This window comes from Rattus norvegicus, chromosome 4, assembly GCF_036323735.1.
Source record: "Rattus norvegicus strain BN/NHsdMcwi chromosome 4, GRCr8, whole genome shotgun sequence".
In the NCBI taxonomy this organism is placed as follows: domain Eukaryota; kingdom Metazoa; phylum Chordata; class Mammalia; order Rodentia; family Muridae; genus Rattus; species Rattus norvegicus.
This window is the reverse complement of record NC_086022.1, coordinates 166,154,732-166,178,738: the sequence shown is the minus strand read 5'-3', so window position 1 is coordinate 166,178,738 and position 24,007 is coordinate 166,154,732. Positions and strand designations below refer to the sequence as shown.

Here is a 24,007-nt window from a genome sequence, read left to right as displayed (position 1 = left end):
GTAAGTGTTTTAAGTATCTAAAATTTCTTGCTTTATGCATTTAAGAATTTTAAAAATATCCTTCTACCTTCTATAGAAAACAATAATTTTCCATTTCATCTGAACTTGGTTATGCAGAAGAATCTTGGCAAAAAAAGTATTAGTTGGAGGGTAATAAGTACAATATTGTTCAAAACTAATGTTAAAAATACAGCAATCACATTTTAAATAAAAAGGAAAAAAATTATAACCCTACTTCTATTCTTTAGTTTTTAGGTAGTTGTAAAATAAATCAGAGGGGGAGAGTAGAACAATAGAAATCTATAAAAAAATTAGTTGAGAAGCAAGAAATGAGAAATTATTAGGTTTTTTATTATTATTTTTTCGTCTAGTCAAAAAAAATTCCAGAACTTTAAAATGAAGACAAACGAGTCTGTGAAAACAGATGTCTAGAGAAACAAATTCTATGGAAATGAAGCTTATGCATTAGAAACAATGGTTTCATTCTCAGGAAAGTGTTTTGATGTCATAAAATATCCCCAACATCTAATGCAACAGACAACAATGTTGTCCGTCAGAAGGAGCAGTCTCCTACTGGAAATAAAGTTACAGATGAAGGGAGAAGTGATGAGAGGAATAGTGGGTATGGGAATGAATAAAGCCCAGTGTAAATTTCTGAAAACCTTAAAGAATAATTTGGTATATTAATGAAAAAGCAGAAGCATTCCTTTTTATTTTCTTTTAATTTTATTTGCTCTATACACACAGTCACAGTTGTGCTCCAAACTGATATCCGTTTCTTCTTTGACCTAGTTAGTCAGAGGCATGAGTTTCAGATTCCAAATGCCTCAGATACACCCAAATACTTAGTATTATATAGAGCAATATCAAAATTGCAGTGTAAAGAGAGAGTGGAATTATCAACTTTCCAAGATTGGGGTTTATGGAGATCAGTTCGAGAATATCTGTGTTTCCCTACCCGTTCTCAAGAACACCCATCCCTCTTTTTACCTATCAAATCTCAGTTATCGTTCTTTGTGCACTGCCTACTGTAGTTTGTTGTCTTGTACTTGGATTGTATCTATGCCTCCAGTGCTTTCTGCAGAATGCCTTTCTCTTCTTTTAGTACTAGGTAAGAACACATGTCTGATAACCAGCTCCTTCTAGGCTAAGTCAGAAGGATTAACAATACAAGGCCAAGCCTACAGTAAGTTCAAATTGTGAAACTTCACTCACGTAGAATTTCTACAGTGAGTGTATTTTAAGTAGAAATATACAATTTTGAGAGCACATATTCAGTCTGTTAGTATCATTGACGAGCATAATTTTCCCTTGTTTCTATGCTTAACAAAATGTAGTTAGTATTGAGACATACTTCGTTAATGGTGTTGATTTCCTTGCTTTCTTTTGTTGATTGAAGAGAGTTCAGTCCCCTGGAAGCTCATTGTTATAGCTCTTGGAATCCTCTGTTCAGTTCTGCTGGTAACTGTTGCAGTATTGGTGACAAACTGTGAGTAAATTAAGATACATCTTATTTGACCTTCTGCCTAAAGAAGAGCTTTAGACATGAACCATGCAGCTGTACACTCTTTCCATTTTCCTGCCTATAATCATGGAATGAGCCAGAACATTTGGACTTTAATAACTTTTCGTGACACTCTGCAGTGCTATGTTCGCCTTTATACTTAATCTGTTAGCTCTGGGGTGGTTAGGATCTGCCCTGCTCTTTCTTACTCATGGACATGATCTTCTGAGGACTTGGTGACAGTCTCCATTTCTGAGCTAAGATGATTGTTAACTTTATGCAAACATTTTGTGAAAAACAGCTGTGAAAATAATTGATGACTTTCTTTTCCTTTTTCTTCAATGTATATTGAGGACATGGTGTAAAAAGACTTCATCTGTACTGAGACATTAAAAGTTAAGCTTTATTAGGTTGTTTCATATTTACAGAGTATCACTTCTAGGCGAATAGTTTACACACTATCACTTCTGGAGGTGAGTAGTTTACACACTTTATGTTTCAATAATAATCATCCCCTCTCTTACCTTTTCTTTAGTTCAAATTTCCATGACGTGTTAAGTATTCACTGAATATTTTACTTAGGTTTTTAATTTGTCTAATCATGCTGTAAAGTATTAAGTAACTGGAACTTACCTCCACCATAATTTCCTTCAGCTGTGTTATTTATTTTACAGTCAGCTGAACTCTAGAGAAAAATTTATGTATCTGTTTCAAAAGTGAGTTAATAGAAGTGTTAATTTATAAATGTTAATTGTCAAGGAAAATAATGATGTGTTGGCTGTCAACATGAAGTTTTTTCTTGAATCTTAAATTTTAATATATATATATACTTTATGAAAATTTATGCTGTTATACCTGTGACTACTTCAGGTTTGCAGTATAATCATGAAACACATGAACTGCAAGAAACTCAAAACTCTCAACATAACTGCAGCACCATGGAAAATGACATCAAATTAAAGGAAGAAATGCTGAGAAATATGTCTATAGAGAGTACTCGTTACAATGCTCTTCTGGACTTAATCAACAGAGAACAGAAGAGATGGTACAACAAAACTAAGACTGTTTTAGCTGCCCCTCAGCACACAGGTATGTAGCAGGGGAGGACCATGAATTCAGAATTGCATTATCATCTATTGTTGGATGATCCGTTATGGAAGCATTGAAGGCCATACTTCAGCTTAAGATTCTGGTGATTTCTGGGTTAATCATTTGAGGGTTCCTTATTTATGTAAGGTCTTGGAAACCCAGAAATCCCTGTCTGGGTTAGGAGAATATTATAGTTTCTATATTTGGGACACTTCTAGCTCCCTGAGGATGGAATCACAAATCGATAATCCTGATAATTTTTTTGGTCCAAGGGAAAGTCTGAGAGTCCCACTTTGTTGCTGACATAACAAATAAGTTCCTTTTTCCCTTTTCCGGTTTCAGAGACATAAGTCCCCTCTCCCATTCCCCTCCCCATTCACTCCCCCTTCCTGCACCCTGACATTCCCCTACACTAGTGATCCAGCCTTGGCATGACCAATGGCTTCTCCTCCCATTGGTGCTTAACAAGATCATCCTATGTTATATATGCAGATGGAGCCATGGGTCAGTCCATATATTGTCTTTGGGAGGTGATTTAGTCCCTGGGAGCTCTGGTTTGTTGGCATTGTTCTTCTTATGGGGTTGCAAGCCCCTTAAGATCCTTCAATCCTTTTTCTAATTACTCCAATGGAGTTCCTGTTCTCAGTTCAATGGGTTGCTGCTATCATTCGCCGCTGTATTTGACACACTCACAGAAGTTTTAATAGAGTATATTTTTCAAGTATTCATTCTAAAATAGACTTAAAGATTTACATGGGTGCAGTTATAAAAATAATGGTGTGTGTGTATGTGTGTGTGCGTGCGCGCTTGTGTGTGTGTGTGTGTGTGTGTGTGTGTGTGTGTGTGTGTGTATGTGTGTGTGTATGTATGTGTCATCTGACTCGTCTTCAGAAAGTTGGCCTGTTTGTAATAAAGGGATCCTCCCTGGAGTGTACGGGGGCGCTTAACCATGGTGTGCACACATTGCACCTCTGTCAGTGACACATGAATGAGACTGTAAAGATGAAAATATCAAGTGTCACAGGAAACCTTTCATATTCTTCATTGTTACTGGTCATTCTTAACTGATACCATTTATCCATCATCATTAAATATTTTTTCAAGAAGTAGAGATTATGAAGAGTTCTTGTTTATTATCTCATCATGCTGAGACAGTAGGTTGTGATGATTCTTATTATGTGAAGACTAAATATATCTAAAACTGCTATATTATGAAAATTGTTACTGGATTAAAAGAGCTCTAGATCATTGTTGAAGTATTTCACACCCATGAAAAATACTTTGTGTCATTAGTTTAAAATAACTTCATTATCTGTAAAGGGTAGCATAATGATGTAATCCCTAAGATCAGGATACTGAAGAATAAAGATTATAACTCTCCGGACAATGTGGAAAGTCCAGCAGATTCCAGCCAAGCCTGTACTACATGAATATACCGCTTCACAGAAAAATAGAGATTGGACATTAAGTTTGTTAACAAAGCATGGATATTCCCAGGACCTCACTAAATAAAACATTCATATTGAGGTGATCTTGCTACACAAGTTGTACATATTTTAATGTATTTAACTTGAAACTTTGGGCATGTGGGGATATCACTTAAGGGTTCAACATAATCAAGACTACACAGTGTCAACATCAAAACTTCCTCTGTATCTTTCTTTTTCTCTTAATGTTGAGCATTTAACACAGACCTTGGCATGGTGCTAATTACCCAGTGTTGTATACACCAATGTGGCAATACATTAATGCAGATCTAGAATTCTGTTATCAATTTAATTGCCTCTGAGTAGAAAGTGCTCATTTCATTCCCTCCAGGCCCTGTTATCTCCCAAGTCTCTGTTTCATAGAACTGAGATGATTTAGATAACTGATTTGCATGGAATTGTAACGTGTGATCCTAGGCCTGGTGTGTTCCACTTTGCTCACCATCCTCAAGTTCATCCATGCTTGTCATGTAGGTCATCATCTCTCTTTTGGGTTTTGTGTGAGAAATGATATCATTCTGTAGCCAATGGAGAGTTGGATAGCATGAAATTCATCACTTAGCCTGGGATGGCCTCAAATTGGTAATGTTCTTCCTGTCTCCATCTTTGGAATTCTCAGGTTATAGGCATAAGTCATCATGCATAGCTGTTTCATTTTTCTTTAAAGGATAAGGGGGATTCTTTTCATACACAGGCTACATCTTCTCTACTCATTCACCCATGTTTGACACATAAAATTTCTCTTTATCTCTAGTGTTATTTACAATATTATATAGATCAGGAGTGTGCAGAGTTCTCTGGGCATTATAAAATCCCTATTTCAGAGAATTGTGAGGTTTTATTTTTTTTACACAGCCTTAATAAATACACTGTTATTCTAACACAATCCAAGAAAATAATGTTTAACTATTTCATTCTTTTCTGTAGGTGGTTGTGTTGAAATGCATTGGTTATGCTATGGTATAAAATGTTATTATTTCATCATCGACAAAAGAACATGGCGTAAATGTATATAGACCTGCCAGAATTACAGCTTATCCTTTCTGAAGATACATGATAAGGATGAACTGGTATTGTGGATATTTACTTGCCCCTTTTCACTTATACTCTATTTCTACCCCTGAATAATAAGATACTGAATCTTGGATTTTTAAAAAGTATATGGTTTTCCTGTAATTTGAAAAAAAACTGTGGGACTCAGGTATGTTAAGAGGAGACTTGTTACTATAAAGACACTTGTGTCTTTCAGTCTCCTCCTTTGCTCGGGAGTCTACAACAGAGTACCTCAAAAAGTATGCCTTCCCCTCTTGAAGTTTAACCCTTTGGTATAGCACAACCTGTTGGTGAAAGTCATTTTTCTCCTTGGAGTTCCAAATAAGCCCCTGCTGCCTAGTGTTTGTTCTTTGGAACCTTGAAATGCAGACGCGTGAGATGAGTAATCAGATGATAACAGGAAATGTAGCTGAGCTCTGGGCCTATTTGCAACATGAGATGCTATGAAAAATGGGGAATTAAATGGTTGACTAGTTGGCCCCATGGTGATCTTCACTGAAACTGTCCCTTTCTTTACTGTTTAGTATTCTTATGTTTTGTAAAAAAAAAAGATATTCATGTTTAGAAATCATTATTTTAAAGAAAACAAATTTTCCAAGTTTCTGACATTATTTTTTAAATAATTACTAATGAAATCCTTTCTAATATGAAGACTATATTTTTCTAGAGAAATGATTGAAGAATCATATTGAATCACATATTGAATACAACACAGTATGATATTTATACACGAATACATGTTTAAACAACAGCACAAAAGAATTCTTAGTGAAAGAAAATAGTGTAATTTTTCTATTTGATACAGTAAACATAACCAATTTTATATTTATTATTATTATTATTATTTGTTGTTGTTGTTGTTGTTGTTGTTGTATTTTACTTATCCATATTACATCTTGTGGACTAACCCCTTCCTGCGCATCACTTCCCACAGTCCATCCTGTATTCCCATCCCCTTCGCCTCTGAGAGTGTGGTGGATCCTTAGTTATTACTCGATTCTGTCACATCAGGTCTCCCTGAAGCTAGGTGCATCCTCTTCAACTCAGTCCAGATGAGGATGTCCAGGTAGAAGAACATTGCCTATATATATGTAACTGCTTTTGGGATATCTCCCATTCCAGTTTTTTGGGACTCACATGATGACCAAAGTGCCCATATGCAGGAAAATCTAGTTCCAGCCGTGTCTGTGCTCTTTTATTGTTGGACCACTAGGGTCCAGGTTATTTGCTTCTGCTGGTCTTCCTGTCAAGTTTCTATCCCCTTTTGGGGCCTACATTCTTCCATAATATTCCTGAAACTCCATCCACTGTTTGGCTAAGGGTGTCTGTGTCCTTATGTGTCAGCTATGGGGTGGAGCCTCTAAACTCTTGTCTGAGCACCACTAGTAGGATCAGCGATTGTGTCAGCTACTGGGTAGAAACTCTAAATTCTTGTCTGCAAGGATAATCAACTATTACTCATAGTGTTAGGGGTTGTTGCTTTTTCCATGGGGTAGGTATCATGCTCAGCCAGTTATCAGTTGGCTGTTCCCAACTGGGAAGTCGGTGCTCCATCTCCAATCTCTGTATGGCTTGTAGAAAAAATACGTTTTGGGATGAAAATTTTGTGGGTGGCTTGGTGTCCGTTTTGATTCCCCAGGGTTCCTACTTGGCCGAAGGAGGCAGCCATCTCAGACTCCATATCTCCAATACTTTGAGTCACAGCTAAGGACACCCTTTTTGATTCATGTGCACCTTCCATATCCCAATTCTCCATCATATTCTGGGAATGCCCCTACCCTTCCCATCAGTCGTAGATGTCCACAAATTCTCATTGTAATCACTCCATCACTACTAAGCATTTGCAAACCAAACACTGAATTTCCCACTCCCTTTCTTATACCCTTTCTAACCCAGTTCTAATTCTCCATTTGCTTTCCATGACCATCCATTTCCCATTCCAAGTGGGACTAAAGCATCCTTGTTTGTTGCCCTCTTTCTGTCCATCCTACTAAGGCCTGTGTAGTATAGCATGGGCACCCTGTATTTTATGGCTAAAAACTATGTAGAAGTGAATTCATACCATGCCTGTCCTTTTTGGGACTGGATTACCTTAGTCAGGATTGTATTCTAAAGTTCCATCAATTTGCCTGAAAAAGTCATGATGTTTTTGTTTTTCATAGCTAATTTGTATTCCATTACAGAGATGTACCATATTATTTATACATACTTCAGTTGAAGGACATCTAAGTTCTCTCCACTTTCTGGCTCTTAAGAATAAGTTTCTGTGAACATAGTTGTGTGAGTGTCTTTTTGGTATAGTGCAGCTTATTTTGGGTATTTCCCAGTAGTGCTATAGCTGGATCTTATGATTGAACTATTGCCAGTTTGATGAGGAAACATCAAATTGATTACGAAAGTGATTGTACAAATGTGCACCCCCACCAGCAATGTAGAAGTTTTCACCATGCTCCATATCTTTGCCAACATGTGCTATCACTTGAATTTTTTGATATTAGACATTCTGCTTGGGGTAACATGGAATCTCAGAGTTGTTTTGATTTTTGCTTTCCCAATGGTTAAGGACTTTCAACATTTATATAAGTGCTTCTTGTATATTTGAGATTCATTTGTTGAGAATTCTCTGTTTGCCTCAGACATAGGAAAAAAAACAGAAGAAATTAATACAACAGTCAAATAAAATGTTAAATCTTAAAAAAAATTCCTCACACAACACATCCAGGAAATGTGTGATACCATGAAGAGTCCTAAACTTAGAATAATAGAAATGAAAGCCAAAGAGTCCCACCTCCAAATCCAGAATATTTCAGGAAAGTCAAAAAATAAAACTTTTCCAATCTAAAGAAACAGTCTCCTATATAAAGAGAAGCCTATAAATATTAAGATGCTTTTAGAAAAGAAATTAGACCGAGATTGAAAAGAAAACACTTCCACAGCATATTGTTCAAAACACAAAATCTACAGAAAAAGAAAGAGTACTAACTGCTCTTAGCTAAAATAGGCAGGTAACAGTCAAAGGCAGAATAATAAGAATTGCTCCTGACTTCAGATATGATATGTTAAAATCTCTAAAACACCACAGTTGTCAACCTAGAATATGACAAATAGCCAGTGAAATTCTGAATCACCATAGAATGGAGAAAAAAAAAGATATTTCAAGACAAAACTAAGAAAATACTAAAAGGGAAATTCTAACCCTAGAGGGAATATACATTCAAGAAAACACCGGAAATAATTAGACCCATACCAGCAAAATCAAGGAAAGCAATAGAACACACACACACACACACACACACACACACACACACAGATACACACACACACATACACACACACACACATGTTGTTGTAATAATATAAAAATAATACAGAGTAATGTTGTCTTTTACCCGCTTGGTCAGCACCACAGTGCCCCAAGATATCTGCTAGATATCTTGGCGGACACACATCTCGGCCGCAAACTTTCCTACACTCAAACCCTCACATAAAAGAGCACAAAACACAATAATATTAGATACAATTTGTAAGATATAATTACCCACTTAAACATACAAAGCCCGGTACCATCCATCCCTTCGGAACATTGATAACAACCTGTAAATACACAGAGCAGAATCTTAACATCACCTGCCATGACTTCTCCCCTCTCTCCCTCTCTCCTTCTCTTCCTCTCTCCCTTAGTCTCCTCCTCTTCCTTCAAACTTCTCTCCCGTCCATCCTTTCTTCTCCTCCAATGACAGGCCTCCTTCTATCCTGTACCTGCCTCACCTGTGACATTATCCTACACACACACACACACACACACACACACACACACACACACACACTCACTCAATCAACATAAGTATGTTTAAACCTACTCATATATTAAAAAATAAAATCAGCTTCATAATTAAATATTATGCCATTCCAATGTCACATGTAAGACACCCTAAATGCTGCCAAGTATCTCCCATAATCAGTACTGTCCCTTCTGCATTGGGAATATGGAAAGGTCCTTTGTGTTGCATGGAGCTTCATGCACATTGTTTCACATAGCACTATTTTTCTTACTGATCTTTCCTTGAAGACAGATCATTACTTTCCATAAGAACACCTCCAATATGCTTCTCTACTTTTCAAAAATGGAATTTGAATAATGGCATAGGTCATCAGAAATCAATTAATGATATATGGGTTTTGGGGGGAGGGTTACAGAAGGTGATGCACCCAACTTCTAAATGGACATGAGTAAAAATCTCACAGGTGGTATCTTAATTCAGAGAAAAAGTGAATGGTTTCCCTCTAAGGTGAAAAACAAGATAGACTGCTCATTCTGGTCATTTATATTCAGTGTTGTACTAGAGAGTTTAGCTATAGCAATTAGGCAAGAAAAAGAAATAATTATGTCTACATTGGAAAATAGAAGTTAATATATTTTTATTTACCCTTGACATTTCTTAGATTGAAAATCGAAAGGAAACCTCAATTAAATTAATAATATAACAGTTGAATTTAGTTGAGCATTTAGAAAAGAAGAGCCATATAAAGAGCATGTTGTAATCTATATGGACAATCAGGCAATGAAATTAGGAAATTATTAAGAAGACAAGTCTATTTATAATATCCGCAAAAATCAGAAAGCACCGATAAATTCAACAAATACATGAAAGATTTATACAAAAATGTACATATGTAGATAATTGGAAGAAAATTCCTATGTCTACATTGTAAGTCTTTATAATAGTAATTCATGATACTCACTAAATTAATACAGAGAATTTATATAATCCATAACTATATGTTTTGCATAAATTGACAAAAATTGAACAATTGATGTCATGTGTTTGCTCCTTGCATCTTCTGTGTTCTGTTTTTGAATGGTTAAGGAAAAGAGTGGAAGTTTGAGCATGTCAATTTTATTAGAGTGGCCTAGAGCTAACTCACTCTATTTTCAGTCACATTCCTTTGTCCAGAATTCAGTCGTTTAGCCACATCCAACTGGCTTCAAGGTAGAAGAAGAAACCAAGTTCGCTGAACAAGTAGCCAGTCTCTATTATTGCAGGACCAGCATAAGGAGAAGAGTTGGAGAATACAAGCACAGATTAAGGAAGCATGTGTTTTGCAGTCAGTCTGAGAGAGGAATTGGTTCTTTTCTTCCATTGTTAATGGTAAAGCATTACCAGATTGATGCACTGTAAGCAGCACATTCCTGCTGGTGAATGAGCTGAGTCTCCATCAGTAACTCCTGGGGGATAGAAAAAAAGATGAGGGTAAAGTGTAACACATTAGCTTCTTCCCTATAGAAATGCAGCCCTCCTGCCCATATTAGCATTAAAAGGGTTTGGGACATGCATGTGGGAAAGAAACTGCTATTTTTCCACTGTTTTTTTCCTTTTAGTTACCTTTATTTATTTATTTTTTTACAGTCCATTAGTCATTACACACTCAGGGTCCTCCCTTCCACAGTTTCTCACCTAATTCTTCCTCCCCTGGTCTCCAAAAAAAGTACACCACCCTTCTCCTCCCAGGCCAGCCCTACTCCTTGGGGCTCAAGACTCTTGATGGTTGGGTGCATCTTCCCCAACTGAGGCCAAACCAGGCAGTCCTCTGCTGTATAGGAGTCTGGGGCTTGTATGAGGTCCCATATGGTGTGAGGTTGGTAGATCTGTATGTGGCAGATCTCAGGGGTTCTGGTTAATTGAGACCCTGAACCGCTGTGGGGTTTTTTTCCTCCTCAGCTTGTTCCAAACATCCCCTAATTCAACCACAGGGGTCCCAAAATTCTATTAAATGATTGGGGTTAGTGTCTGCATCTGTCTCTGCCTGCTTATATGTTGGCCTTTTTGAGGACAGCCATACTAGACAATTGTCTGTATGCAAACTATAGAATCAGTGACAGTGTCAGGCCTTGGAACCTCTACAAGAGGTGGATCCATACTTGGGCCTATCACTGCACTGCCTTTCTCTCAGTCTCTTCTCCATTTTTTTTCTAAAATTCATTTAGAGAGAAAAAATTCTGAGTCAGAGTATATGATTTTGGATGTCAATCCCATCCCTCTATTGATTTCCACTTGTATTTCTACTGGACGTGGACTCTATAAGTTCCCTTTCCCCACTGTTGGTCATTTTATCTAAGGTCCATCCCTTTGAGGCCTCAGAGTCTCCAACCTTTCAGGTCTATAGTACTTTAAAGAGGGACCTCCCTAGAGTTTGTACACTCCAATTCATTCTGCTACCCCTGAGGGTTTTTTTTTTCTTTTTTCTTTTTTTCAGAGCTGGGGACCGAACCCAGGACCTTGCCCTTGCTAGGCAAGCCCTCTACCACTGAGCTAAATCCCCAACCCCTCCCTGAGGGTTTTTTGCTCATTCCCGCCATACCTTACCATATTTCTGTATCCTCTCCCCCTTCCTAGTCTGACTGAGCTCACTTCCTACTTCTGTCTGCAGAGATTACTTTCCTAACCCTCCCAAGTGGAACTGAACCAACTTCACTTGGGCCTCTATGTTTGTCAACCTAATGGAAGAGTGTGGATTGTACTTGTGTATTCTGTACTTTTTTAATCAAATATGCACTTATTATTGAGTACATACTATGTGATCTATGTTTTTTAATGTGTCTTAGGCAGGAAGTTTGTGAGTTCAAGCACAGACTTGTACACATAGTGAGACTTGGTCTATGAATCACACTCACAAATCATGTCCTGAACCAGTATCACAGAACAACTGAAGTTTCTATTTTGAATAACATATTGAAATGACATAGTTTTGATATGAATGCACTAGAAGTTGGAAGTACATTTAGAAAATGAACATGGTGGGACTAAGCAGTGGGAAGCAAGAACAGCAGAGGATGACAAAGAAATGCTGGGAATTTTTGCTTGCTCTTCTCTCATCCAACAGACAGAAATTTCATCATGAGGTGTGTTGCTTCCTTTACAGAAGTTCCTTCAGGACCACATTATTCGAGACAGTTACTGGATTGGATTGTCATATAATAATAATAAAAAGGAATGGTCATGGATTGACAACACCACATTGAATTGGTGAGTTTCTGAACCCTTCAGACTCTAAAAGTGGTATGGGAATTGAGAGATTGTGTATAAATGCTTTTCTCTCATTTACCTTGACTTTCTTCATTTTCTATGGAGCTCATGGGGAAAGGCAAGCTGCATAAGGAAGTATATGATTCAGTGTTTGACAGGTAAGTTTTGTGTTCAAGGTACTGACCAATGATGCTTAATATATCTCAGGATTGTGTCTTCTAAGATGCACAAGGCAATAGCAAGTCAATAACTTGAGATGCTATGAAGTGACTGAATGATCATGAGAGATACATTGAATGTGAATTTCTCATATATTTTTTGACATTTTTACTGTTGTTTGCTTATATAATTTTTGGTTTCTTATAAATATAAGAACATGTTCATATATGCTCACATATGGATGCCTACCTCCCATTTGAAGGTGTTGTTTCACATTTTTAATGTATAATCAAGTAGAAAACAGTTTACTGCTTAATTTATTAATATTATATATTTTTCTTGAGTATTTTACATACAACAAATAATATATCAACATATCAACCTCTATTCAAACTAAAAACTCTAACATGTGTCTCACTATCTCATTCCTTCATTATTAACTGTACATAGGTGCATGATTGTAGCTCAGCTACTAAAACCTTGAAAGTCATCAGGGATATAAACTTAATAAATAATTGAATCTTCTTTTCTGAAACTGTCAACTAAGAATAGTAATTTAATAAGAAGAAATAATCTTTGCAGAAATTTTATTTTTTCCAGAAGGCTGCATTTCAGAGAGCTTCTTTCCTTCTCTGGTTCTTACTTTCTTTCTATGTCTCCTTCCCTGCTATTCCCTGATTCTTGGTGGTGGTGTGGAGGGAAAGAAGTTGATGTAGATGTCTCTTTAAGGGATGATCACTTAAGAACTTCTTCCAAGAACTTTGACCAATTCTGCCTCTCTGCATGCATTGTGGCCCAGACAGTCAGGTAAATCATTGAGAATAGAAAACTCAGCATTGAACACACATATATGGTGACTTGAACTTTAAAAAAGGAATTAAAACCATCCAGCATTTACATCAAATGGTTCTGGCTCAATGGGAGGTCAGCATGTAGAAAAATGAAAGCAATTCTTCCTTACATCCTTGTACAGAGCTCAAGTAGAAGTCGAACGAGGACTTCCACATAAAACGAGACCCAATAAAACATAAAGAGTAAGTGGAAAGGAGATTCAAACACATGGGCACAGTGGAAATTTTCCTTAACAGAACACAAATGTCTCTCAAAGAACAACAATCAACAAATAGGACTTCATAAAACTACGAAGCTTCTCTAAGGCAAAGGACTTCACCAATAGGACAAAGCAGCAATCAACTGATTGGGAAAAATCTATATCAGTCCTACAGTTGATACAAGCTAATATACAATATATACAAAGAACTCAAGAAGGTAGACATCAGAGAATGTAAAGCACCAAAAATGTTCAACATCCTTAGTCATCAGGAAAATACAAATCAAAACATCTTGGGGTTGGCGATTTAGCTCAGTGGTAGAGCGCTTGCCTAGGAAGTGCAAGGCCCTGAGTTCGGTCCCAGCTCTGAAAAAAAGAACCAAAAAAAAATCTTGGGATTCCACATACCCAACTCAGAATGACTAAGATCAAGGACTCAGGTTACAGCATTTGATGGTGAAGATGTGGAGAAAGAGGAACACTCCTCCATTGTTGTTGGGATTGCAAGCTGGTACAATCACTATGGAGATTAGTCTGGTGGTTCCTCAGAAAATTGGACATAGAAATGAGGACCCAGCCTATATAAATCCTATACATATACCCAAAAGATTCTCCAACATAAAACTAGGGCACATGCTACACTTTGTTCATAGCAACCTTATTTAAAATATCCAGAAGCTGGTAAGAACCCAGATGTCTCATAAAAGAGAAATTGACAGAAAAAATATGTAATATATCTACACAATGCAGTACTAATTAGCTATTAAAAACAATTACTTCATTAAATTGTTCTGCAAATGAATGAAATTTGAAAATATCATCCTGAGGAAGATAACCCTGTCACAGAAGAAAAAATGTTATTGTAGGCAATCACTGATATGTTGAATATTAGCATAAAAACTCAGAATGCCCAAGGTACATATTCACAGACCATATGGATCTCAAGAAGTAGGAAGAGCAAAATTCTTCAGTCCTATTTAGAGAGGAGGAAATACTCATAGAAAGTGGAGGGTGGGAGGGATGGGAGGAAGAGTAGAAGTGGATGGGGAAATGGACACTGGACCAGTTATGGGATGCGACAGGACCGAGAATTTAAACATCGGTCTATAGTAATGGAAGATGGGACACTGGGGGTAGCCACCAGCAAGTCCTAGATATCAGTAAAGCAAGAAGCTCCCAGGACCTAACTGGGATGAACTTAGCTGAAAAGCCTCCAAAATGGGAGGGAGAACCTGTAGAGTCCATATCCTATCAAGATGTTAGGCAAGGCCCCAAGTATGAGGACACCTACTCATCTTCAAAATTTTCAACTGAGAATGACTTCTGTCAAAAGGAAATACAGGGACAAAATATGGAGCAGAGACTGAAGGAAAGGCCATCTGGACACTGATCCACCTGGGGATCCATCCCACATACAGACATCAAGCCAGAAATTCTTATTGTGGAAGCAAAGAAATGCTTGCAGATATGAGCCTATATGGATGTGTCCTGAGAGGCTCTGCCAGAGCCCTTCTGATCAGATAAGGACACTTGAAGCAAACCATCTTATTGTGTATAGGGTTCCCACTGGAGAAGTTATACAAAGGACTGAAGGAGACAAAGGGTATTGCAACTCCATAGGAGAACAAGAATATCAAACAACCAGAACCCCCAAGCTCCCAAGGTCTAAACCACCAAACAATGAGTATACATGGAGGGACCCATGGTTCCAACAGTATATGTAGTAAAGGATGGCATTGTCCTGTATCAGTGAGAAGAGAGGCCCTTGGTCCTGTGAATATTAGATTCCCCAGTATAGGGGATTTCCTGGATGGTGAGGTGGAGGACGGGTGTAAGGGACAGGGGATTTTTGAGATTAAAAGAGAAAATGGGACAATATTTAAAATGTGACTACATAAAATATCCAAAAAAAAGTTATCATGGAGGTTGAGAGCAGGACAGGCCTAGGCTATAACTATAAATATTTTTATTTAAGATTGAAATTTATTTCTTTAATACATGTGTAAAATATACAAATATACATACACACATTTTATGTTTATCTGCATATCATAATATTAAGTATATATCCTTAAATTTTTTACATTTTTTATATATTTTCATTACAGTCATTGTCTCCTTCAGTCTCCCTCCCATAGTTCTCTATGCCATCCTTCCTATTGCCTATGAGAGGGTGCTCCTCCCTCACCAGGTCTCCTTATTCACTGGGGCCTCAAGGCTCTAAAGTATTAAGTGCACCTTTCCTGCTGAGGTCAGACAAGGCAGACTTATGTTAAATAGGTGCCAGGGCCTCAGATCAGCCTGTGTATGATCCTCTTTGGTGGGTCAGTCTCTGGAAGCACCCTGGAGTGTGAGTTAGTTCAGATTGCTGGTCTTCTCATGTGATCCTTCTCCCTTTCAGTTTCTTGAATCCTTTCCCTATTACAACTACAGGGGTTCCTAACTTCAGTCCATTGTTTGGGAATTACTATCTGCTTCTGTCTCAGTCAGCTGCTGGTCGGTATTCTCAGAGGACAGAGAAGCCTGACTCCTGTCTGTAACCACATCATAGCATACTAGAGTCAAACCTTTCTTTTATCCTATGGGATGGATCCCAAGTTGGCCCGGTCATTCGACTACCTTTCCTTCAGTATTGTCTCCATTTTTGTCTTAAATTTCTTTTAGACAGGAACAATTCTTGGGTTAAGAATGTTGTCTTTGCATCATCACTCTTGTCCCTGTACTTGAGGCCGTGTTGATCTACTGGAGATAGACTCTTCAATTCTCTTTCCCAAATGTTGGACATTTTAGATAAGGAAACCCCCAATGAGTCATGAGAGTGTCTTACATCCCAGGTCTCTGTACTTTCCAGAGGGTCCCTCCTCCTCCTACTATTTGAGACTGCCCATTTCTGTTCATTAATTTGGCCCTCTGAATATCTCTCCTATCCTTTCCCACCATATCTGGTCCTGTTCGTATTTTTCCCTCACTGTCCCCTCTCCTATCCAGGTTTCTCCCTCTATCTACCTCTTGTGATTATTTCCTTTCCCCTTCTAACCTGGAATTCATGCATCCTCACTTGAGTCTTCCTGCTTGTTAAACTTCTTAAGCTCTGTGGGTTGTATCATAGTCATTCTATACTTTTTGGCTAATTCCTACTTATCAGTGAGAATATACCATGCATGCCATTTTAGTTTGGAGCTACCTCAGATAGAATGATAATTTCTATGTCCATTTACTTGCAAAATTCATGATGTTCTCATTTTTAATTGCTGAATAGCATTCCATTTTGTAAAAATGCACCACATTTTCTGTATCCATTCCTTGACTGAGGGACATCTGGGTTGTTTCCAGCTTCTGGATATAACAAACAAGGCTTCTATGAACAAGTGGAACACATGTCCTTGTGGTATAGTCGGGCATCATTTGTTTATATGCCCAAGAGTGGTGTAACTGATATAGATGTGTCTTCAGGTAGAATTCTTTCCAATTTTCTGAGGAAATGTCAAATTGATTTCCAGAGTGGTTTTAGCAATTCGCAATCCCACCACAAATGTAGGAGTGTTCCTCTTCCTACACACGTCCCAAGCATGTGTTGTCACGTGACTTTTGATCTTGGACATTCTGATTGTTGTGACCTGGAAGGTCAGTGTCTTTTTGAACTGCATTTCTCTGAGGCCTTTGAACATTTCTTTCTTTTTTTAATGGATATTTTATTTAAATTTCAAATGTTATCAAATTTCCCAGAATTCTCTCCAGAAACCCTTTATGCTATCATCCTGCCCCCTGCCTCTATGAGGGTGCTCCCTCATCCACCCACCCACTCCCTTCTATCTCCCTGCCTTGCCATTGCCCTTTACTGTGACATTGAACCTTCACAAGAACAATGGCTTCTCCTCTCCCTGATTTCCGAAGATGCCATCTTCTGCTACATATGAAGCTGGAGCCATATGTGGCTACATTTATACACTTTGGTTGTTGCTTTAGTCCCTGGGAGCTCTGGGGGGTCTATCTGGCAATTGACCATTTGTCAGAACAGTTGTAGCAAGCACCAATATAGAATCTGTGACTTCACCAAACTTGGACTCTTGACTTACCTTACAACACCAAACATTATTTTTTCATATAGTAAAAGCCTTAGTTCTAATAAAAAAGGGTCTTTTTATACTAAAACATATATTCCCTAATAGATTAATATTGTAGCATGCAGGTTCAAATGCAAGATAGGACTATTCATATCTTTTCTCCCATGAAAACTGCAAAAACAGTTATTAAACTTTTGAATGCCAGCCCAAAGGAAGATATTTCCATATTGATTTGACATTGACTTTTCTATGTGTTGATTTCATTTTATTATTTCTTGCCTTCTATTCCTCTTTGTTGTGTTTGCTTCTTTTTTTCCCCAAACCTTCCAGGTGTACTTATAAATTCATAGTATGCAAAATTTAGTTTCTTTATGGAGGGACTTAGTGCTATGAACTTCCTCTAACACTTTTTTTCCAGATTTTGAGTAGCTGTGGAAAGCTTAGACTCAGACTCGGTGGAACAAGTCTTTAATCCCAGGAGACAGAGGCAAGCAGATTTTGGAGTTCAAGGCCAGACTGGGACAGAGGAATTTCTAGGTATAGAAAAGCTTAAATCCAGACATGGGTATACATATCTTTAATCCCAGCATTCAGGAGGAAGTGTCATGAAGATCTCCAAATTCTTGTCAATCTACAGAACAATTCAGGAGAACCAATATTAGGCAGTGATTGAGTTAGGAAACAGAAAGCTGAGAAGTATAGTGGTGGGACATCCTCCAGCCTTATCACGTAGTAGAACTTGGCAGTTTCAGCCATAGGAACCTTGCTCTATAGTAAAAATAAAAGGAATATTGAGTCAATTAATGCTTTTTAGCTCATCCTCAGAAATTAGGGATGGTTAAGAAAAGATAAGCATTATTTTGGTGAAAAGTTCTGAGTAGTGTTTTCTGAGAACACAAAGGGATAAGAAGAGTTAAGGCTGTACCTCCTGCTGCCAATGGCCTTGATAAGGTTTAAGAATCACAAAAGTCATAGTGATTTTGAAGATATGTAGGGGTCAAGGAAAACCAAAGAGGTTCAGCCCTGTGAGAGGCAAGGGAAGATCATTGATAAAGGGGAAGATCAGTTGAAGTTGATGTCTGAGTTCAAAGGGGTTCATACAAATAAATTGAGGATTGGCACCATAAAGAGTGCCTATGAGAGGCTTCTTTTGTGGCCTAGTTGCAGCAGAAGACCCCAGCATATTGGATATTTCAGTATCATAGGATGACCACTAAAAACAAAGGGAGCAGTGGAGTGGAGTCAATTACATTCTAGAATGCTACATAGGGCAGAGCTGGAGAAGTAATCGAAACCCATTGGAGGAACTCAGAAGATCATGAGTGCATAGCAGATATTGGAACAAGGAGCTGTGAGCTGAAGAAAGGCATTAACAGGGAGAAAGGAGTTTGGTGTTGAGGTCCGAATTGAATCTTTTCCAGGACCTCTTGAATGAGACACATGGAGAGAGTGATTGAATCAATAGCAAGTGGAGTTTAATTTTGGTCTTTCCTGGTCCTCGTTTTTAAAGGGAGATGACCCAGAGCAGACTGTCAGAGAGCTATATAACTTGCAATCAATTGTGGCAGATTCAAACAACTTTTAATGAGGCAGGGTATTGATGATAGGGCAAAGTAACCTCCAAGTTGACTTGTGATCAGTGGACCATTCTGAAATTACCATGGGGGACAGTAGGGAGTCTGGGGGAGGTCTGTTGGGAGTCACAGGTAGCCTTGTTTGACAGTTTGGTTTGAAGTTGCTCTGGAAACTAACTACTCCTTGGAAGGGAAAGGTCTTTGTGCTTGGAAGATTATGATGGACCTTTCCCACTGGCCTTAGATTAACCCCCAACTCGGGCTCTTTCATTCACAGTCAACGAAAATGGCAAAAGAGTCAGAGATCTGGAGTTCTTTGATATCAGACATGTATTTGTAGAGTTTTGAGTTGCCTAGCTGATTTCCTGTCTTGGTTTAGTATATTATTTCCTCGATATGGAATTTTGAAATGTTATTATATATCCTGGGATGTTGGAGCTATTTCTTCAGCCATTTGTTTTTTATTTTATAGGAGAATACAGTTAAATAATTGAATCTCAGAAAAAGACTTTGAACTTTGGACACTTAACATTATTGAGATTGCTATATACAGTAGGAACTATTGACATTTTAATAATCCATTTTGCATTATGTTTAGTTTGTCATAGTTTTGTATAATCCTATTGAAATTGTGGAATGAAATATGGTGGTTTGGCTATGCTTGTCCCAGTTAGTGGTAGTGTATGAAATTATGGCTGTGTTGATGTCTTAGTGCCTCTGCTGGAGAAAGCATGTCCATGGTGGCAGATGTTGAGACCCTTCACCTAGTCATGTGGAAGCCAATCTTCTCCTGTCTGTCTAGGGATATAGATGTAAAATCTCTTCTCCTTCTCTAATCTTCCATCAGTGTGGATGCTGTTATGCTCCTGCATTAGTAATTGACTGAACCCCTGAAACTTAAGCAAGTCCCAATTAAATATCCCTTATAAGAGATTCCTTGGGGTTGGGGATTTAGCTCAGTGGTAGAGCGCTTGCCTAGGAAGCACAAGGCCCTGGGTTCAGTCCCCAGCTCTGAAAAAAAGAACCAAAAAAAAAAAGAGATTCCTTGATCATGGTGTATCCTCACACCAATGAAACCACAATTATGACACCCAGCTCTAGACAATAATTAATAACATAATTTTGCCAGATGACTGTATATCTGAAGTATTATAGAAGATTATGGCATTGGACCCATGATATCTGCAATCACGGGTTTTGATTTGATTAGAATTTAAAACATGGCATTCCTCAATTAAATGTTTTAAATCCAGTACAAAAGCAATTACCTATCCACTTACAATGATACCACTGGGCATATCTTGCTTAGCATGTATGTAGCTTGTTGTGGTAGGAGTAAAGCCATTGATATCTTTTATCCCCCAATCAGACTGCAATGCACATTTGACCCTTTGATATGTAGCCAAAGGAAAATATTTCTTGATTGATTTGACATTAAATCTCTATGTCTTTGTGTCACAGTGTGTTAGATCTTCATCGATAAGGTGTTACCATGGAGTTGTGGTTAAAAAAACAAGTGTAGAGGCAATAGCTGATGTGTTGGAGATCTCTAGGTCTTCATGACCAATAATTTCCTGGATGTATCCCTGATTTGCACTTCATTATTCATTTACTATCTTATAATTCTGTTGTTTAACTCTTCATTCATATTATGGTTTTGAATACAGAGTTTGTCTGTATAGTTCAGACTCTGCTAGACCTTCCTCAGTATACAAGGCTAACCTCACATTCAGAGATTTACCAGCCATTGCCAACAAATGCTAGGGTTAAAGATGTGCATCAGCACCACACACAGCTCAACTTTGATCATTAAGTTACATTTTTTCATAGAATATATTTTGTTCAGGTCCTCCAACTCCACAATTAAGAGATCCTCACCAACTTTTTTATTAGATATTTTATTTATTTACTTTTGAAATGTTATCCCTTTTCCTGGTTTCTTCTCTTGAAATCCCCTAATCCATCCTCCTGTTCCCTGCTTTGATTGACAGCCACACTCACTAATCTTTTGGAAATCTCACATTTACTGAACCCCAGCCTATATAGAAATCTGGATCATTATCTACCACAAATATATTCATTAAACTTTAAATTATTTGTTAATATTTGATGAGGTTCTTGTTCCAAAGCCAAATTTGACCTGGTTTGTAATCCTAGTCATTCAGAGTTCCAAAACCTTTTCACCTGTTATTTTACTCCCATATGCTGAGATTCTATGTATGTATCACCTCTTCTTTGTTCTATTTACTATTAAACTTTTAAAATTGTTTTATAGTAAGATAGATGTGGTACAAAGTATACCAAACAGCAGAGATTTCTGTTGAGTTGAATGCAAGGAAGTCACTCAGTCACCACGTTTCAAAGAAGACCTGTTAGTTCTGATTTGGGGAAGTAAAAAAAAAAAAAAACAACAAAATTGTATTCACAAACCATTGTTTGTAATTGAATTAAACACCCCCTTTTTCTCTTTAAAAACAAGGAAAATAAGTCTGTACACATATTTCTTCTATTCAATCTGTCATCATAGCACAAAATAATCATAGATAAATAACCTCAGTATTAAATTAGCCCTTATTATTTCTGAAAGGCTGAAAAATAATCTTCCTTGCTGCACAAAATTAGTGGTATGAAAAGGATAGTTCATTGAGTCATGGTGAGACAGTTTCAATGTTTACTTTTACTGTTTATGTCTTTTTGTGTGGATTTATGTGCATGTGCATGCACAGATCACAACACCTGAGTAATTCATTGACAGTTGAAAGGACCTGGGTCTCTTCTTTATTGTGCAGCATCTGAGGACTAAAAACAGATGGTCCAGTTTGATGTCAACAGTCTAACACATTCAAGTCACTGGCCCAAGACCATATTTTAGGAGTTTAGGGAAAATAAAAACATTTTAGTCTTACACATGTGATTCATTCCATATTCTGTATATTTTCATCAATAAAACATGTTGCAAAAATCATGGCCTTCAACAATATACACTTGAAATTTAATAACTGACAACTTATTTCTTTGTTTTACAGTGATTTGGTGGCAATGATATCACTACACAAAACAGGAAATTGTAAATATTTCAGTATGACAGGTCTACATGATGATGACTGTGGTAAAAGACATCTCTGTATCTGTGAAAAGGGAATAGAAAAATATCCTGCCCCATTGTGCAGTGTGAACGAAAGGTCACAGTCTGCTCTGTGAATAAAGAGATGAGTTGCAAAGCGAAGAAGTCTTCTGAAATTTGTCTTAAGAGCAGACACAGTATTCCCTTCTGGCACATGGAGCAGCTTGCATGTGGAGAATGGACATCCTTTGTTCCAAGACCCAAATGATTTTCCTCACATTCTCTCCTGAATGACACACAGAACCACATGGAGAACTCAATAAATAATGCACACATCACATATTCTTTTGGATATTTCTACAGCCCATGGCTTGTTAGTACAATTAATAACAAATCTGCAGTTGTGGGTTTTCATGTAGAGGTTAGTTACTATTTGGTTTTTTGTTTGTTTGTTTGTTTGTTTGTTTTTTTTTCTGTTTTTTGATTTTTTTTTTGGTGTAGAAAAAGTTAGCATTTTTAAAACCTTTTGAGATGAGGAACTGTGGATGGGAGGACTGATTGTGGTTATGTCTTGACTGTTAATAAATAAAATGATTTTGAAAACCTTATGTTTGCTGTAAAATATAATTTCAGCCTTCATGACTAGTTGCCATGACTAGTTCAAGACACTCAGAGGACCTTCTGAAGTTCACACGTGTTCTTAATTTTTCTTTCTCCTTCTGCTCCATTTGTTGGGAAATTGTAACCCCATAGAAACATTAAAATTTATTGAAGCCAGTTAGGTATGGTAGCTCAGAGTTATAAACATACTATACACATGAATGTGAGGTCAGCCTAGGCGACATGTAGATTCTAATACCATTTGCTCTATAATGAGACTTTGTCTCATGAAGCCTAAGGATGACATTAATAATAATATAAATTGTTTACAGTCATTTTTCTAGGGATAAACATTTTTCCACAGTATAGAACTATAATGATGATAACATGTCTGTTATTGATCTATTAGTATGTTTTAATCCATGATTTACATTCATGTCTGTCCATTTTCTGGATGATATTAGTATGTCCTAAGGGTCAGTATCATGCTATACGTTTACTCGTAATTTGCTCATGACCTACAGTTTCAAAATGGTTATTTTTTTGCAATTTCTTTGTGGTTTTTATCGTGACACTTAAAAATATCAGGTCTTGATCTTGGAGTATCTACAGTAAGTCATTAGAAATAGTAGTTGTGTCAAATAATCACATATCTTCAATCACAGTTGTACTAAGTAGTTTTTGTCCATTTGACACAAAATAGAATCATATCTCAGGAGGGAACCTCAATTCTGAAGTGACTTAATAAGATTTGGCTGTGGGTAGGCCTTCAGGTATTTTCTTAATTATCTATTTGTGTCTGAAGGCCAGTCAGATTGTGGGTGCCACCTATGTGTTTGTGGTCTAGGAGATTCTAGTAAATATGACTGAGCAATGGGGAGTCAATGATCAGCACCTTTCTTGATCCCACATCAGCTTCTGCTTAATGCTTCCTGTCAGGTTTGATTTTCTGTACAGATTCCCTTCAATGGCAGACTATAATGTGGACATGTAAACGAAATAATCCCTCTCCCCTCAAAATTACATTCACCATGGTGTTACTTCAAAAGAGAAAAGAGACTAAGAGAGCCATCATTTTCTACAACAGAAACTTTATTTCCCAAAGTCTATTTGATCCAATGACCTCCCTGCCTGTCCCCAGACATGTAGGCATATGCTGTCTTGTAATATAAATTAGTATGGCCTAGTTCAGAGTGTAATGTGCGCTGCACAGATTTGTATTTGACAATATTTCCCCTGTATATTTTATTATTATTTTCAGTTAACATACATTTTTTCAAAAAGTAGTGGTTCAATCTTTTTATTAATCAGCATGTTATGTTACACAAAGAACCATG

The 24,007-nt window shown here is 37.4% G+C and overlaps 1 protein-coding gene across 3 annotated transcripts in view; it reads left to right on the top strand.

The window, feature by feature from the left end:
• Nucleotides 1-22,678, top strand: part of Ly49i2 (Ly49 inhibitory receptor 2) — a 50,805-nt gene extending 28,127 nt beyond the window's left edge. For all 3 annotated transcript variants that reach the window (XM_063285636.1, XM_063285635.1, NM_152848.2), the window contains 5 exon segments: nucleotides 1,400-1,489; nucleotides 2,375-2,593; nucleotides 5,008-5,150; nucleotides 12,055-12,158; nucleotides 22,033-22,678. In XM_063285636.1, coding sequence (XP_063141706.1) covers nucleotides 1,400-1,489; nucleotides 2,375-2,593; nucleotides 5,008-5,096 — 398 coding nt within the window. In that variant the 3' untranslated portion in view covers nucleotides 5,097-5,150; nucleotides 12,055-12,158; nucleotides 22,033-22,678.
• The last annotated feature ends 1,329 nt before the right edge of the window (nucleotides 22,679-24,007 follow it).